The sequence below is a fragment of the Coturnix japonica genome, chromosome 2 (assembly GCF_001577835.2).
Source record: "Coturnix japonica isolate 7356 chromosome 2, Coturnix japonica 2.1, whole genome shotgun sequence".
Classification (NCBI taxonomy): domain Eukaryota; kingdom Metazoa; phylum Chordata; class Aves; order Galliformes; family Phasianidae; genus Coturnix; species Coturnix japonica.
In genome coordinates, this window is record NC_029517.1 from 52,763,678 (window position 1) to 52,778,693 (window position 15,016).

The following is a 15,016-nucleotide window of genomic DNA, read 5'->3' on the forward strand; positions in this document are numbered from 1 at the left end:
GGCTTATTTTAATTATAATTGGGATAGCAAACCAATTCCAAGGATTGACTTTTTTTCCCCTTAGTTGTGGGATCAGCAGTAGTCACATTCAGAATTTTTTAACTGAATCTTTGTCTTCTTGCATAACTCTTTAAAACTATTTTGTTGTTTTTATAATGATGTTAATTCATAGTTCATATGGTTGCTAACATTTTGAAGATGTGTTTTAATTTTAAGTGAAGCTGCCAAGCAACTTTTGAAAGATACTGATGCACACTATTATTAGTATTTTCCATGAGTTATTTATCTGCTGGAACATCTACCAGAAAATCTGGAGAAATACACAAAGAAATCCTACCTTCTGCTCTCTCAAGCTGAGGAAAATAAAATAGGAAAGGTTACTTTAGTAACATATTAGTTACTTTACTGAAGGTAACCGGTCCCATATGAATTCAATGATTAATGCATTTTTCAGAACTAAGCAATAGCGCTTCAGTGTAATTTAGGTGACAGAAATCTTGATCACTGATTTTTTCTCACTTCATAAATTCATCCTTTTTTATCATGCTGAGGAAATCTATATTAAGAATATCACTAATTTGAAACCCTGAGCAACTGTACATTTACACTTTCTTTTCCTTCCTCCTTTCATTAGTTTTGATTTTTGTTATTTAGATTCTTTTTCCTTCCACTCTCTGCTCTTCTTTTTCACTTTATTTCCATTGATCTTACAACCTGTTCCTTTTATATAATTTTACTTAGTTTTCTAGCTTCCTTGCAGAATGCATCCCACTCTTCCAGGCTAACCCCAGGTGTGAAGCTTTTCACAAAGCACGACTCCTAATGACATCTGTCCAGGCTACTGAATACTACAGCTGCCACCCTTCCTTCCAGCTGGAGGGAAGTCCTGATGGAGTCTTGCTCTCCTTTGCTGGTTCCAATCCCTAACAGCATAAAGGAAGGAGGTCTCTGGTAAACACAGAAAAACCCCGAGGCCAGGCTACTATACAAGCACATTTTAAACCCTTGATAGAAGTACATACCCAATTTGAAATGAAATTTAACTGTGCTTTATTTAATTTTTCAGTCTTAGAGGAAAGAAGGCTTTTCTGAGCAAATTGGGTGAATGGAATATTGTATGTCTCTTGGTATCCCACAGGCTGTGTGATGGCTATATAATAGTTGAAATCTCATAGCAATTTAAGGCTTTGAAATTCAAATGCAGCTCACTTCCACTGAATCTTGAATTATAAAATGTCCTAGTGTCACACTGAAATGGTCTGCTTTCCCATAGCAGATAAGTTCCAAAAATAGAAAATTACCTGTGCTGACAACATGCAGTCTGACTTAGTTTATGTACAGAAGCATGGATACTTTGAGAAATTTTGGTCTGACCTAAAGCTTAACTTCCCAGTAAGAGGCTTTAATGTCACGCTGAAAAGCACAGAAGGTGAGAGAGGGTTATGTGCCAGAAATGGAGGGAATCACTCAGACTTTTCATAAATATCTGAAACAAATTTTAAAAAGCTTGAAATGTGTATGTGGCTCTTTGATAAGTTGTTCATCTTAAAATTCAGAGAAAAAAAAGCAAAAACTGATTCTTACACATGGGTTTGAATGACAGCACCACGCTCTACATAGTGTCCCAAGCAGATTTTGCATCTAGCATAAGCCTGGCTTTGTTTTTGTTCTCTGACATGAAAGTGCTTTCTGTAATAATCTGATACCAACATGGCAAGGTCCTAGACCTTATCTGGGACTCTTCAGCAGCACAGAATTTCATACCTGAACAACTAAACGTTAGACAACCAAATATACAAGCAAGCAAGTAAAACCAGCATGTAAATCTCCTTTCTCATCAGGATTGTTTTATTACCCTGGAAGTCAAGACACTTTAGATATGTGAAAATGACAGTGGTAATTCAACCTCCTGCAGGATGCCTCAAGCAAAACAAAAAGGCAAGCATTGGAAGGCAAGTAGTTCTTTTTCCTAAGTGTTCCCCTGAACGATTTTGGGTGTAGTTTTGGGATAGTGCAAGGCATCAAAGGGCACCTACCTGGCTGTAGCTCTGGATGGCACCTCTGGGTTGAGTGCTGCGGGCTGGGAGTGGGGCAGCTGCCGTCTCGCCCAGGGCAAGGGTCTGGTTGCTGTGGTAGCTGGCTGAGTACTGGAAGGAGCCCTCGGGCTTGGTGTTGAGCTGCAGAGCACTCTGTGAGAGGAGGCTGGGCCCTGAAAGGTTGGAGCAGTCAGTGAGTCTCAGGGAAAGAGCATACACCTGGTCGCATTTGACATTATCATTGGCATGCCACATTTTGGCTTTTGAGTAACAAAAGTCAGGGAAATTACAGTGTCTCTTTATCACTCAGTCATCACTTTTACACTGTTCAAGCCACAGGCCACAACTCCTCCTTCTTTCTTTTAATCTAGAAAAACAAACCATCTGGTAAAGAAATCCTAAGCCAATCATACTATTTGACAAAGAAGTCGTTTTTCTGCTCAGAATACTTAGCAATTTTTATTTATTTATTTTTATCACTGTATAAGGCATGTTTATTTCACTTAGTTACACCTTGTTAGTCAGTATGAGAAATACCAATTTGTCCTTTCCCATGCCCCAGCACGTTGCATCTATTGACTGTAGCATGCACACAGGGATGCAGTACTTTGGTGTCTCTGGAGATGGATGACAGCTGTTAAAATATTAATAGCTCCTCTCATCATGTCGGGCTCACCCTGATCTTGGTGAATTTCTGATGCCTGTTTTGTCAGCCTACCTTATCTTTCCCCTCATGGAAGCACGCAGTAGGAGAGCAGAGCACAGGCAACAAGCTCCGATAAGGGCTGCCAAACCAAAAGGTTCTTGCAAGCATCAGGAAAATGGATAGTGACACTAATTTTCCTCTAGTTGTTCTGCAAAACTAAGATGTTCCCATATTTGTAGAATCGTAGAATCACAGAATCATTTGGAAGGGACCACTAAGATTCACCTAGTCCAACTCCCCTGCAATGAACAGGGGCACCTACAACTGGATCAGGTTCTCATGGCCCCATCCAGCCAGACCTTGACTGTATCTAGGAATGGGGTATTCAACACATCTCTGGGTGATCTGTGCCAGTGCAACCTGTTCATTTAGGTTTGTTAGCACTGACATAGCAGACTCCCTGATTTTGGCTGTGAGAGTATGTACCGTTGCCCAGCCCTGTTAGCATGGTTGAGACAGGCCCTCCCATTGCTGGTGGTGAGTTCCTCTTGGCCCTACACACAAAGGCCCCACACTCTTTGCCATCTCTAATCAGTGTCTCCTAGTTTTCCAAGAACCAGCTGCATGCCATGGTGTCTGAGTCCACCAAGGGAAGTAAAAGAAGAGACATGACGAGGGTTAGGCCTTGGGCTCTGCACACAATAAAGGGCAGTGTGGGTTGGTCCAAACAACTACAATCCATACGTATCCAGCAGCTCTGTAGGGATGAGACATTCAGGTTCTGGTTAGCAAAAGCACGCTCATAAGTGCACAGCAGGTGGCACAAAGCTTAAGGGATGGGAAATGATAATGTTGATTTAACTCCGACGGAACACATGAAAAGTTCAGTTTTAAAGACAATTACAATGGTCAATTTTCAGTGAATTTTATGGTAAATAATTCCCAATACCTCTCTAATACAAATGCCAAATTTTACATCCTGTAAGTCTTTGCTAAGAGGATGTACAGCTGCTCCACGAAGATTTCCATTTTAAAAATGTGCAAACAACTCTCCTCCTCTCCAAAATTTACATGGAAAATATTTTTTCCCCATCTCGTTCCTCAGAAATGGCAGACTCATTATAACTGACATTTTTCAAAATCCAACCTGAATGGCTCATATTATAAATAAAATAAAATGGCAGTATGCTGTGTAATAGTGGAAGTGTTCACGCTGGAGCACAGACAGTGATTATGCCGCTATTTTATATAACAACATAGATTATTAATTGCCAACTCGATCTAATTAATCAGAATATTCCATGTATAGGAGAAATTAAGAAAGTAAATTCTGGCCCTTGTCCTTTTCTTACAAGTGCAGAAGGAGACAGCTCTGTATATGTTGAGGTGTTATTAAAAATATATCACATACTTAGGGCAGTTGAATTAATCCCACGTGGGTGCTTATAAATCGAATATATGGTAGCTTTCTATTCTGCGCCTCTGCAAATAAGTTGTGCTAGACATTCTCCGTTTAACAGGCTTTGTTGCTGATCTTGTTCTTTAATAAAAGAAACATTTTCATAGATTTATTTAAAGATCATAAAGAGAATACAGGCTTAGTTTAAAAATACATATTTTAGACTATATGCTCATCTTTCAGATTTTGAGTTTTCCCTGAAAGTTTGCCTGTGATCAAATGATGTGATTAAGTGCAGAAAATTCATAAGAGCGTAAATTTCTCAGGAGGTAAAAAAAGTTGAAGTGAGAAAGAAATTTTTGCACATGAAAGTGTTTGAACTCATTCTTAAAGTAATTATGCTATGACATTTCTAAAGCTTAAATAATGATTAAACTATCACATGCTATGAACTCAATATGTTTAAATTTTCATTGCATCTGGCTTTAAAGTGTTCCTTTCATATTACTATTGCTCATCGGGGGATGTACATAGCTAGCACTGCATACATGGGTTCCCTGCACCATTTAGCTTAAATGCTTCACTGGAATTTAAGAAATGTATTCAAATGGGGAAGAAAAAAGCAAAAAAGTTTGAAGCACAAGGTTGTGAACTCACCAAATACTGGATAATCCTTTTTATTTTGTACCCTAACAAGTAGAAACGAGCTAATAATTTACACACATTTGAGTAATTAAAATTGATTTGAGAGAGACAGACAGATAGATATTTACCTTTAAAATAAACCCTCTTCATTTCTCAATCAAAATGAGAATTGTGGCTGCTCACCTGCAAATAACTAAGTTTAAAACAAGCATGCAGACAGCAAGGTACATTTGAGATCAGAGTGGTCTTCAAAAAACAAGTTCCTTTTTCAGGATTTAGTGACTACAAGCCTGTCTTGTCTGATAGGGAAAAGACAGATCACCTCTCCCATCAGGATTCTTCGAATTTCAGTCTGAAGGCACAAAGGAACCCCCTGAAGAGCCTGCAACTCACACAGAAGAGAAGAAAATGGTTTGTTTGTGTACAGCCGTACACAGGCTTATCAATGGCTCTCCACAGCAAAATGCTCTTTCTACTCAGCAACTGTTTCAACTCTGCTGTGTTCATTGAAAAAGCTGTGTATGCAGATATTTTTCATTTGTTTTCAGAAGAGTTCAAACAGCTGAAAATTCTCTACTTTCAGTCAGGTACTCTAAATCAGCAGCACAAAGAAAACTAGACAAGAAAAAAAGACAGAGGAGGATGATGGACATGCGTACAACTGGGTACAACCCACACTGAAACTTCGGAGGGGATGGAAGGCAGAGGGCTTTGCCAGGAATCAGAGAAGACAAATAGGATTTTCCTTCTCAGTCTGGAGGCCCAGGCCCTGGAAGGGATGGCAGAGTTAGAAGAGTCATCCATTTGGAGAGTGAGGGAAGTGGGGAGGCTTCTTCTGAAGCTCTTTTCATTGTATTACTGACGCATCTTACTGGCAGTTGTGTTACAGGTTGGTACTTTTTCTCCATTAAAAACCTAGTAGTTTAAGAGGTTCGGAGGATGTGCTTTTACCTGTAAAATTCAATTGTTGCTAAACAGGGAAGGGGAACAAATCCACAGCAGGATTCCAGCCTACCACTGAGTCCCACCACTAAGGATAGCAGCACAAAGCCTGTTGCCACTTTCCTGCCATACTGTATTTGAGAAAACAAGCAGAATACAGCATTACTGTAAACAAGCTGACTTATGGCAATAAATATGGTGTATATGGCTGTAAATATAAGCTGCTGAAGCACAGACTCCATTGCAGAAGATGTGTGCAGCTCTGATCTGTTGGCAAGGGGGTGGGGGTCCAGGAGCTTGCAGGAATGTGAGGCAGAGGCTCATGTGGGAGCCTCCCCAGGCACAGGCAAGGATGTTACTGTGCACTGTGCCTGTTGGGGTAAGGTGTTGCATGGCAGGATTTCATCTCCAGACACTGTTCTTTCTGGTTAATAACAAAATGTGCAAGGCTGCAACAAGTTGCAGTGTAGCTATTTAAAAAGCAAGCCAAGAAAATGAGTGGCCTTATATGATAAGATTATAATTAATTCAGGGACACTGCAGTAACAGTTGGTTACAGGAAATCAAAGTCTTGCAAAGAATCTCAATTATGCTCATCCATGGCTATGTCAAAAATGGGAAAAAAGAAAAGTAATTATGAAAACATTTGTCCTTGTATTTTAAGTGCATTATTTTAATCTTTTGCCTGTTTTTTCTGCTTTATTGAGATCACCTCCTCTTCCTTGATTCCAGCCTTTGGAGAACAAAACAAAACAAGCCAGCCAAGTTCAAACAAACTAACAAACAAAACAACAAAATATCATTTTTGAATTATTATTATTATTACTATTTTAAGTTATCCTTGTACAGTTAGTGCTTGCATAAAGCGATACTTCATATAGCTATTTCGGAGCAGCAGAATACTCGGAATACTAAGGAACTTCTAAGTACCTACAGTACTGTCTGCACTCTAACAGTGCTTTCTAAGGCAGAAGAGAAAAAGTGATAGAAAAAATACACAGAAACTTTTAATTCTACTTTATGTCTAAGATGTGATAAGAGATTACAGACCGTTAAGGTCCAAGGAAAGAAAGGGGGTGTTAACGTAACAAGAAAAATGCACCAGCAAAATTAGCTTACAGTAGTTCTCTATTTAGGTCATACTTTCCATTTTCTCTTTTTCAAACAATGCTTTTCAGTCTACTCAAAACAAGATGAAAGAACTTTTGTATTGTTTGGAAAAAAAAAGAAAAAGAAAAAGTATGGTTTATTTTAAATGATATTCTGTTGCTCAGCACAAAAGTTAGTTTCACTTGTGCAACTGACTTTTTACCTACATTTCATCAGACCAATCCCACTTACACATTGAAGAAAGTTTCGGAATGTCCTTTTTTGTATGCTCAGAAATCCTCAAGGGCTAAGGCCTATACTCAGTATTCATAGTCAAATCCACTGGAATACGCCTGGCTATTTCAGTAGGAGTCAAATCAGTTTGGAATATATTTTAAGGTGTATGAAGATGCATTAAGCTGTATGAAACTGAAGCACACTTATAGAGGAAATCATAGAATCATAGAATCACCAAGGTTGGAAAAGACCTAAAAGATCATTCGGTCCAACCGTTCACCTATTACTAACAGCTTCCACTAAACCATGTCCTGCAACACAACATCCAGTCATTCCTTGAACACCCCCAGGGTCGGTGACTCCACCACCTTCCTGGGCAGTCCATTCCAGTGCCTGACCACCCTTTCTGAGAAGTAATATTTCCTAATGTCCAGCCTGAATCTCCCCTGCCACAGCTTGAAACCATTCCCTCTGGTCCTATCATTAGTGACATGAGAGAAGAGGCTGACCAGCTCACTACAACCTCCCTTCAGGAAGGGAGAAATGTACCAACTGAATTCAGCGTATAAAACCAATGTAAAAAATAAATAAATAAATAAATACAATGCCGGTAATGAATAGGTGCTGTATCCAAAATGCTGTAGGGAAAGCAAAGAAATGGAAAAATATTCTAAAAAAAAAAAAAAAAAAAAAAAAAAAATTAAAAAAAAAAAAAAAGAAGGCAAGAAAGACCAAAATTAATCACAGTACTGAATTTTGATTTTAGTGGACAGTCCTTAATGCCTAATGAATCACCAGAGAGGAATGACAAAAAATAAGGCATCACAGCAATCAGGAATCTAATAGCTAGGCAACTTGGTTGACAATCAGAGCTGATGAGTCATGACCCATTGTCTTCCTTTCTTTCAAAAGTAAGACCCTGTCTGGCAAATAAATACACAGTGGCAGTGCTTAACCAAGTCTTTTCCTATAGTGGTCATAAGCAGAAGAGTGTTTCATGTAAGAAATCCACTAGGAACGTGTGGTCCAAGGAGCTTAACAGAAGTGAAGTAGCTTTGTAAGTGCTGAGGAAACATGTGAAGTTCTGAGAGACCAGTCCAGTACCTTTACATTGAGTGGAGGTGGGGAGAAGAAGCACATCCTATTTAGTTTTGCTGTTTGTAATATTCTACATCCTCAGGATGTGTGATAAGTGTGGTACAAATCAAGTAAAGTCAGTATTGCTGCCGAAATATTTTAACCTACAAGACAGCAAGTTCAGGTAGTGGGAATCTGGGGATTCCTAACTCAGTGAGCATCATATTTTTTCAGTCTTCTATCTTTGATCAATCTTCTATTGCTTGTTTACAAAACTAAATAGCCAGGTAAATGTGGGATTACTGTGAAGGTGGAAGTCACTAAAAGAAGCCAAAGAGAATGTTCCCTGTGGAGATACTATTGACAGCTGATCCCTACTGTCTGCCCATCAATCACCTGAAAAGTTACTTGTTTCCTAAAAGGTAGACAGTAGTATCTCATTAATTATATTACATAGAATATTTATAAATTGTAGCTTCGCAGCTCATGACAATTCAAGATATATTTTTAGTCCATGTGACATAGCAATCGTATGGTCAATTTTCAGTTAAAGAAAAGGCTGAATTATGAAAGAGGACTAGAATTTCACATCGCAGAGCAGAAGCTATCGCGTAGCAAGTATTCAATAATACATTATCTGCTAGTCGTTAAATTATAAAATAATTACCATATAATGACAAGTTACATAAAGTACTGTATTATTACAAGATAAAGGCATGATTAATTCAGTATTCTAAATCTATGCAATAATTACTTCTGAACTGGATAAAATAATTACACTATAAACTGCAGACATCATACACACCTAGCCAGCCTCCCTGCGATAATTACATGCTTGTTACTTAGTTTTCCATATGAAGTTTCCAGTGAAATACCATGCAAGTGAAAAGAGCAGAATTTTTTCTGCCCTTAAGATCTAAAGTCACTTGGATTACCGGGGCACATTTCCTCTCCAATTAAGTGCTAAAATGGAGCACAATTATTGTGTTATACATTTCCACTTGGTCAATCATCTACTGCAATGCTAGTCCTAATTGACAAAGGAAATAGACCAAAACATGCTAAAACGAACATTTAATTAGCTCACATTCCAATTATAAACAACACTTCCCTCACCTTCGATCAACTGACAGAAGTAGTAATGATAAATTATAGAGTAAGTGTAAATAAAGTGTTTTTAATTAGTGTAATTAATCACTTCACACATTCTTCAACCCACTTTGCTCATTTGGGTAACAGTTGAAAGAAAGCACTAGCAAAACTCTTTTAATGTCCTTTAAACATTCATTTACAAAGTTAATAGGTTGAGGTACCTCACATTCCAGCTGGAGGAATCACCTCTTAAGTGTTCCTGTAGTCCTAATTAAGGATTTCAAATACCAAGATGTCATTGTTTACTCTTCCTTCTTCTTCTTAGGTCATTAAGGTTTTGTGTGAAAAATTGATTTGTACCCTACAACCTACTTTTCTTGTGTGTTTAAGAGTGTATATTCATCCAAAGTCGTTGCCAACCACTTCTAAAGTTGCTTGCATTTGTTGCCCAGTTTTGCAAAGAGATGTGTGATTTTAAAAGATCATAAAAATACAAGATAGGGTCAAGTTCCTTTAGATTGGGCATTCAGTTTCTGAATGCTCAGCTATAGCTGGGAAGCTGGATGAATGCTAGAACTGGACTGAAAGGAAAATGAAAACTGGGATAGCTTCTGATGGTGACCTGCAAGGGTGTTTCCAGTGTATTTGATAGTAGCCTAGAGAGGATGACAAATTCTATATCATCTTATTGGCATCTCCCATTTTACAAGTCCCGCTCTCATAATCAGGAATACATTTTCCCTTGAAATCAGATGGGCAAACACCTGTTTGTTTTCAAACCCTCCCTCGCAGTATGGCCTATTGACATAATCTGAAATATTCCTTTAAGAAAATCTGTTGCTGAGATTATTTAGGACACTTCTGGAAAGCTGAGGAATTGAGTGGAGGGAAGGTGAGGGAGGCCCTGCAAAGGGCTCCTAAGGACTGCAAGCCTGAGGGGATTGTGAGGAGCAGCCAACTTGCTACTTAAGCACAGCCTTATCTCTTCCCCATTTCTAGTCTCTGTGGAACTGCAGATGGAAGCAGCTGTGGCAGCAGCCAGTTGTGGGGAAAAGCCCAGGGAACAAGATGGGAGACCTTTGTGGTTGTCATGAAAAGAGGACATTTTCTTAATGAGAGGTAGAAAAATGAGAGATTAGGCCATGGGAAAATGTAAAATTCAAAGGAGATATACAGCTCAGCCATCTATATGTGCTTGAATCAGGGGTTTAGTATACATAAAATATGATGAGAAAAAATGATGAAAAAAATACATATAAATTGGTGATAACAAATCCAGTTAGCTGTGACTGGACAAACATCCTGTAGGAAAAGGACTTTCAAGCCAGGTGTTAGTCAGATCTCACATGGAAGATAAAATGTAGCTGTAACATAACAGTAACAGAAGACATGCTCTCCACTTTGCCTTCAAACAAATATCTGTACTTGCAAAGTATTTCAAGATCTATATCCTAGGGGATATTCAATATTAAATATGTAGGTAGCTCTGTGCTACAATAAAGAATGCTAAAGCTACAACGTTACACAGCTATTCTATGGCTTAGTAATGTATAAAGCTGAAAAAAGTGTAGGTGGAGAAGCATATACACACTCCAAATGAAGAAATAAGTGATAAAACTTTGGATACTAAAGTAGATTTCTTGTTATGAAACAAACATTTCTTCAGATGAACGGCAGCAACTCTTAAACAAGTGCACAAAAAATAAACTTGTTTTACAGAAATGGAAAGTAATTTACATGCAGTACCATGCTCTGCCAACACCAAGAGGGCTATGTACTACCTACAGATACAGAAAAGGGCTGTAGTGTTGTTACAGAACCTATTTGTAATCACTGGAAAATAGGCTTCAGTGCAAAGTGTTCAGAAATCTAGCATATGTTCATTTTCATTCAAGACACCTGTGAAAGATACGTATCTGAAGATAAGATGTAAAAACTAGGCTGATACCATTATGTAAAGGAACAATACAAGGATATCCCTTCTAACTCTCTTTCTGACCTAATTACTGCTTGAATAAAAGACGAAGAACACTTTATTTCAAGAGTAGGTGAACTGGGAATAGAAAATGTTTTCATTGCATGATGGTTATCACATGCTTCTTCTACAAGATAAAAATACAGTGATTATTGTAAGGAGAAGACAGAAGACCTTGGTTAGGATCTGAAATAATGAATCACTACTGCAAGGGACAACAAAGCACCACAAACATCCTTAAGAAGTAGTAGAAAACTCTTAAGACTTGAAGTGAAAAAGCCATTTAGAAATTCCTGTTGATGACTCGTGAGTGGCTCTGCAACTAAGGCTGCTGGATACTGAGCACTAGCACTGACTCTATCAGGATTCCAGTGCGCTACTGCAAGCTGCAATACCCACTGACACTTCTGTGTGCTCTTGCATTCCAACGATAATGAGTTTGGTTTTGATTACTGATTTTTATTTATTTATTTATTTTAATGCTCTTTTTGCAATTCCTGAATGCCTGACCCCACCAGGTTTCCAAGTACTGCATAATACTAATGACATCTGTCCAGATAAGAAGAATCTGTACTTGATTAAGCCAGGAGTGCAAAATGGAAAATGTGAGCTCCAAATAGTGTTTGGTAGAATCATGTTTCAAACCTTTGCAATCTCCAAATACATACTTGCCCAGTAGTTACAATTCACTTAACTGTACACCTGGGAGAGATAAAAAGAAAAGTAAGAGTAGCTGAGCTGGGTAAGGAATTATATGAAGGGGAAGAATTTCTTCATGGATGGCAAAAAATCTGTAAGTAATAAATTATGAATAGAACAGAATTTCCCATGAATTCAGTTAAACGTTTCTGGGAAATTAAGAAGTATATTTTTGCCAATAAGAAATTACATCAGACTCACAGAACAAGGTAACATAGCAATGTCTTAAGAAGCCCTTACATTATAGGTTAAGTACAATGTTATTTACTCAGGTAGTGTAGTGTTTTGCTTTCTATATCTTACCAGATAGGGCGTTACTCCATATATTTTTATGAAATGCCAGACTGACAAATCTCCTGTCTTAAGCAATCTTGGTAGTACTTAATAACAAGAAAAAATCTGGAGCTCCATTTTCAGTGAGAGAAATTAGTGGAGATCAAGACCTCTAATGATAAGCAATAAGCAATAATATGTTTAAACATTTTTAAGCTCAGAATACAGAAGCTGCCTATGCTCTTGATATTTACAGAAAAAGCTGTCTGAAATTTTGATTCAAAACAAGGATAACCTACTACTGGAAATTTTTAAATGACCTCAGGATTAAGCAACTTCTTTTGTAGAAGATTAATCACATTTTATGAAATTGCTTGCTAACCTCTGCACATATTGAATTCAGATACGATCTGGAAAACATAATTTATCATTGACCATTAGGATGATGGGTGTTACAGGAGCAGTAGATGGAAAGCGAACAGGAGCAAGATGGGCAGCAAGGATAGTAGCTAAATTGCATTTCTGTACTGCAGAGGACACAAATAGAACAAATAATTCCCGCTAGCCTTCTATCTATGGATGTGTAAGGTTGAACTGGAGCTCTTTTGGCAGTACAATTTCTGCTGGCACATGTTACACCTTCATGAGAAGCCTCTGCCAAAAAAACTTGTTAGTAGCCAGGGTTAGACACGATGTGAACTACTCTAAGAATGTAAATCTCTTCTTTTTACGAATGACCTGATTTGCAGATGACGTTACTTCTGTGAAACTCTACATGTGGTTTGCAGGAGTGGTAAAAGTCACACAATATTCAATGTAACAGAACTTTTCTGCCTACTGAAAGATCAGAATATGGAACAACAGTAGAACAATACCTGAGCTCAGCTTCTGAGTGGGTTTAGAATTGCAAAATATCTCGAGTTGGAAGGAACCCACTGAGTCCAACTCCTGGATCTACACAGAACCCCCCAAAATCCAAACCCCATGTCTAAAAGCATTATCCAAGTGCTCCTTGAACTCCAGCACATGGGGCTGTGCCCACTGTCCTGGGCAGCCTCTTCTGTGTTCACTTGCCCCTATTGAAAAACCTGTCCCTAATTCCCACCTTTCCTCTCCCCTGGCACAGCTCGATGTCATTCCCTCGGGCCCTGTCACTGTCACACAGAGCAGAGCTCAGTGCTTTCCTCTGCTCCCTATGAGGAGCCTCAGTCACCATCAGGTCTCCCTTCAGCTCTGTTCTGCGCTGAGCAAACCAAGGGGCCTCAGCCATTCCTCAAGAGAGAAAGAAAAACAACAGCGACAACCAGGTAATTAAGAGTATCTTTTGCATGGTAAAATCATAATTTTTTGAAGAATTTTATACCTTGAAAGATAAACTCTCTGTTTCAAGTGTTCCTAATCACCCTATGTGCTCACCTCAGCTAAAGGCTGTTATCGACAGTATTGAACTAAAGTGCTTCATTTTCATTTCTAGGAAATAAAATCAGATGGTTAAAGACACCACACAAACATGAACCACACAAAGTTGAATGCATTATCAATCAGAAATAATGATAATAAAAAATAAAAGACAAATCTCCAAGGCTCCAGACCAAAACCAAATGAAGATGGCAGCTTCTGGCAATAAAGGATCCATGACTATTCACAGATAGTTGGTATAATCCAAAACTTATCATTAGATTTATCACTTTGTTCTATGAACTTAACTAATAGCACAGAAGAGGTTTCCTTTTCTCATGCAAAATAGTAGTGCACTTTTTTTCTTCCCCCCTGACCTTTGACAGGCTTAAATCTTGAATCTTTTATGTCCACAGATGAAAATGGCTATTTGGCCTCTGAGGTAAACCGATTCAGAGGGTATTTAGCACTGCCTCACAAGTAAGTTTACTAAGTAGTAAGTCAACAAGGTCAACATTTTATGAAAATCTTTTTTCAACTCCCAGAAACATCCCTTTCATAAAACAAAAGGTGTACTATGAGAACTTGTCTGCACATTTGGATGGAGGCTGTAAAAAAAATACCACCAAACACTCATATTTCAGTATGTAATATCTCCAGCATTTTCCATGTTGTTCTTTACAAAGAGTAGTTCCATTAAACTCCTCACACAGCCAGGATTCTGCTGATGCTTTTGTTATTTTGCTTCTTTTCTCCTTCATTGTCCATAGACAAGCACCGCCTTCCTTTCACATTGTACTCATAAAATGCATTTGTCTATTTCTAAAGCCAGAATGGAAAAAAAAAAAAAAAAAGAAAAAAAAAGAAAAAAAAAGAAAAAGAAAAGAAAAAGAATGGAAAAACTCCTGTATATTATACAAGCCACATAAATTTGACTTTGCTGAGACCTCTGTAAACTCCACGTGGCACAAAAGAAATTAAGCCCCAAACCATACCTGCCAAGGCGTTGCTGTTCCCCTCACATCTCGCACAGGCCAACAAACCAATTACCTCTTGCACGGCTGCACCTACAGACTGGTTTCATGCTCATGAGCTGGCATCAGAGGATCACTGAGCTGTGCAGTTCTTGGCATCTAACTGTGCTGAGAGCACGGGTGCTGGCATACCACTACGGCATGAGCAGAGTGAGTGGTTTATCAGTCTGTCAAGAGGATGTGGGTGCACTTGTTTCTTAGCCTGTACTACAGACAAAATATTTACTGATGTTCTTTCACACTGCAGGTTCAGATGCCAAAAGTCTTTCTTTGTTCTGTTTCTACAGATGCTACCATAAGTCAATGTCACTTTCTAATGAGTTTCACTAACTGCTTCCTGCAGTGGATGAGGGAACACCTGGTTATTTGTGCAGGATTTGTGTTTGCCACAGGCTAATCATTACAGGCTGATCATTACCTCCTTTCCATCTTTGAAGCTGTTACTAATTGTTCTTGCTTTTCTGATCTCTTTGC

The 15,016-nt window shown here is 38.4% G+C and overlaps 1 protein-coding gene across 7 annotated transcripts in view; it reads right to left on the reverse strand.

Moving 5' to 3' along the window:
- The window catches only part of CTNND2 (catenin delta 2), a 585,077-nt gene that overhangs the window by 259,117 nt on the left and 310,944 nt on the right, over positions 1-15,016 (reverse strand). For all 7 annotated transcript variants that reach the window (XM_015854425.2, XM_015854430.2, XM_015854428.2 and 4 more), the window contains one exon: positions 2,037-2,209. In XM_015854425.2, coding sequence (XP_015709911.1) covers positions 2,037-2,209 — 173 coding nt within the window. The remainder of the gene's footprint in view (positions 1-2,036; positions 2,210-15,016) is intronic.